The sequence below is a fragment of the Carlito syrichta genome, unplaced genomic scaffold, assembly GCF_000164805.1.
Source record: "Carlito syrichta isolate Samal-C Ts95f unplaced genomic scaffold, Tarsius_syrichta-2.0.1 Scaffold289135, whole genome shotgun sequence".
In the NCBI taxonomy this organism is placed as follows: domain Eukaryota; kingdom Metazoa; phylum Chordata; class Mammalia; order Primates; family Tarsiidae; genus Carlito; species Carlito syrichta.
In genome coordinates, this window is record NW_007233231.1 from 5,854 (window position 1) to 8,881 (window position 3,028).

Genomic DNA, 3,028 nt, shown 5'->3' on the forward strand with positions numbered 1-3,028 from the left:
GCTGATTTTTTGATTTATTGTAGAGATTAGGTCTTGCTACCCAGGCAGGTCTCGAGCCCGCGGGCTCAGGCAATCCGCTCCCCTCAGCCTCCCAAAGGCGCGGGATTACAGGCTGAGCCACCGAGCCCGGCTCGTATTCCTTTTTTTTGAGTAGGAGCCTCGCTCTGTCACCCAGGCTAGAGTGCAGGGGCACGCTCACGGCCACCGCAGTCTCGGCCCGCTGGGCCCAGGCGATCCTTCCGCCTCTGCCTTCCAAGTGGCTGGAACTACAGGCACACGACACCACGCCCGGCTAATGTTTTCATTTATTGTAGAGCTGAGGTCTGGTCAAATTACCCAGGCTAGTCTCGAACCCCTGGGCTCAGGCAGTTCTTTCGCCTCCACCTTCCAAAGTGCTGGGATTACAGGCACGAGCCACCGCGTTGCCCGTATTTTTTTTTTTTTTGCACATATACACACACAAATACTCGCAGATTTTAGTAATGTAAAACGCCCTGCCTGAAAGCACTCCATTTTTGACCTCTGAGCTTTTTCACTTGCTGTTACCTCTGCGCTAGGGAGGACTCAAATCCTACCGGGAACTTCTGAAAACTGTGCGTGACATGAATGAATGAAGGTTGTAGCCGCGACTGAACGAGTGGCGGGCGGAATGGCACCACGGCGGGCGCTCAGGGGGAGGTGCTGATTGGACGATCACGTGACCGGGTTGCCCCTCCCGGGGGCGGGGTGAGGCCGGCGCGGTCACGTGCCCCGAGGCCTTGCGGGGCGGCGGCCATTTTGCGGGGCGCTCACGTGAGGGACGCACGTTCAGCGGGGCGCTCACGTGACCAGGGCGCGCTGCGGCCGCCCGCGCGGACCCGGCGAGAGGCGGCGGCGGGAGCGGCGGTGATGGACGGGTCCGGGGAGCAGCCCAGAGGCGGGGGTGAGGCGGGAGGCAGATGGGCGGGAGGAGGGCAAGCCCCCTCGCCGACCGGCCCCAGGATCCCTCCTGCCGGCCTGGGACTGTGCGATCTCCAAGCACTCCGGGGCAGAAACTCCCGGATCGGCGCTGCCAGCCTCCAGCCGCCTCCCTGCTCGGGGGTTCCCGGCTCTCTGGCCTCCGCTCCCCGATCCCTGCCTGCCTGGCGCTCTCGGACCCCCGAGAACCTGGGGATCTCAGAATCCAAGCCCCCGGGCAGGCCCGGGCTTGCCGCCGGTACCACTTCCTGCCTCTGGCCCTGGTGGGAGGGGCGGGTCTCGTCTCTGCCCCCTCAGGCCAGGGGTCTGGATGCGCTAAGTGTCCCGCTAGCCTCTTTCCCCGGAAGGATGTAGGATACAGGCCCAGACTCCTGGCTTTTCTCCATCAGGGAGGGACTCAGTTGCCCGGCCTTCTAGACACTTTATCGACTAGGGACGCAGGAGTCCAGGGCCCCCGGCTCTGTCCTCCCTTAGGAACCATGGGCCTCCGCAATCTCCTGATCCCCTAGAACCCAAGAGTCCAGGCACCTCTTCCCTTCCTTTCTCCTCTAGGGCCCACCAGCTCTGAGCAGATCATGAAGACAGGGGCCCTTTTGCTTCAGGGGTGAGTTTGAGGTCTGATTATTGTGGAGCAGATTTGAGGAGTGACACCCCATTCTGATTCTGCACCCCCACTCCATTCCCACTCTAGTTTCATCCAGGATCGAGCAGGGCGAATGGGGGGAGATACACCGGAGCTGGCCCTGGAGCCACCGCCCCAAGATGCATCTACCAAGAAGCTGAGCGAGTGTCTCAAGCGCATCGGGGACGAACTGGACAGTAACATGGAGCTGCAGAGGTGTGGCCCCCCAGGACCCGGAAGTCCATCCACTATCTCCTCCCTCAGAATGCAGGAGTCCCAGCCCCACACCCTTGTCCTCCCCTAGGAACTAGGAGTCTGGGCCCCATCGCTCAACTCAAGCACTCTGGACTACCAGTCCTCCCCTCCCTGTCAAAGCCTTCCTTCAGGGAGCCATTTTTTCTACCTTCTTGAATTCCCATCTTGTCCTCTTCCCTTGCTCCACGTTGACCTGGTTTGGGCCTTAGTTTCCTTACCTTTAGTATGAGGTGGATGCTGGAATTTCTGCCCCCTGCCTCACCCCCTTCCCCAGCATGGGTTTTCTTTCCTGCAGGATGATTGCTGACGTGGACACAAACTCCCCCCGTGAGGTCTTTTTCCGAGTAGCAGCTGACATGTTTTCTGATGGCAACTTCAACTGGGGCCGGGTTGTCGCCCTCTTCTACTTTGCCAGCAAACTGGTGCTCAAGGTGGGCAGCTGCAGGGCAGAGAGCCCAGGGTGCTTCCCTCAGACCTGGGAGGACCCGGGGAATCACAGGATCAAAGCCTGCAAGTGGCCCAGTGACTACAGAGGGAGTTGAGAGAGACGACTGTGGACTGGATGTCTGCTTCTTTTATTCATTCAACAAACATCTGTTGGGCCTACTATGTGCTAGGCCTGCACTCGGCACCTGGGACACAGCACTGCACAAAGCAGGCTAGGTCCCTGCTCTCATGGATGTCACGTTGTATAAGTGCTGTAGTGAAGTAAAATAGTTTGATGTGATTGAGCAAAGTGGTCAGGAAAGACTTTTAAGAGCAGGGGATTTTTTTGTTTTTTGAGTTGGAGTCTCATTCCTTCGCCCAGGTTGGAACCGAGTGGTATGCACGCTCATGGCCACCCCAGTATTGACCTGCTGGGCTCCGATGATCCTTCTGCCTCAACCTTCCAAGTAGCCGGGACTACAGGCGCACACTATCAAGCCCTGCTAATTTTTTCTTTTATTGTAGTGTCAAGGTCTTGCCAATTTGCCTAGGCCGGTCTCGAACCCGCAGGCTCAGGCAATCCACTCACCTCGGCCTCTCAAAGTTCTGGGATTACAGGCTGAGCCACTGAGCCCGGTCGAGTAGGGGATGTTAAAGCCAAAGTTGAATTGACAAGATGGATGCAGTGATACATAAAGATCAGGGGGCTAGCCGGGCGTGGTGGCGCGTGCCTGTAGTTCCAGCTACTTGGAAGGCTGAGGTGGAAGG

At 58.5% G+C, this 3,028-nt stretch overlaps 1 protein-coding gene across 4 annotated transcripts in view; it reads left to right on the forward strand.

The window, feature by feature from the left end:
• The first annotated feature begins 819 nt into the window (after positions 1-819).
• The window catches only part of BAX (BCL2 associated X, apoptosis regulator), a 5,321-nt gene continuing 3,112 nt past the window's right edge, over positions 820-3,028 (forward strand). For 2 of the 4 annotated variants that reach the window (XM_008054133.1, XM_008054134.1), the window contains exons 1-4: positions 826-922; positions 1,510-1,561; positions 1,649-1,795; positions 2,130-2,265. In XM_008054133.1, coding sequence (XP_008052324.1) covers positions 889-922; positions 1,510-1,561; positions 1,649-1,795; positions 2,130-2,265 — 369 coding nt within the window. In that variant the 5' untranslated portion in view covers positions 826-888. Of the gene's footprint in view, positions 923-1,509; positions 1,562-1,648; positions 1,796-2,129; positions 2,266-3,028 lie in introns of all 4 variants that reach the window. The other 2 variants (XM_008054135.1, XM_008054136.1) reach the window with 2 other exon arrangements.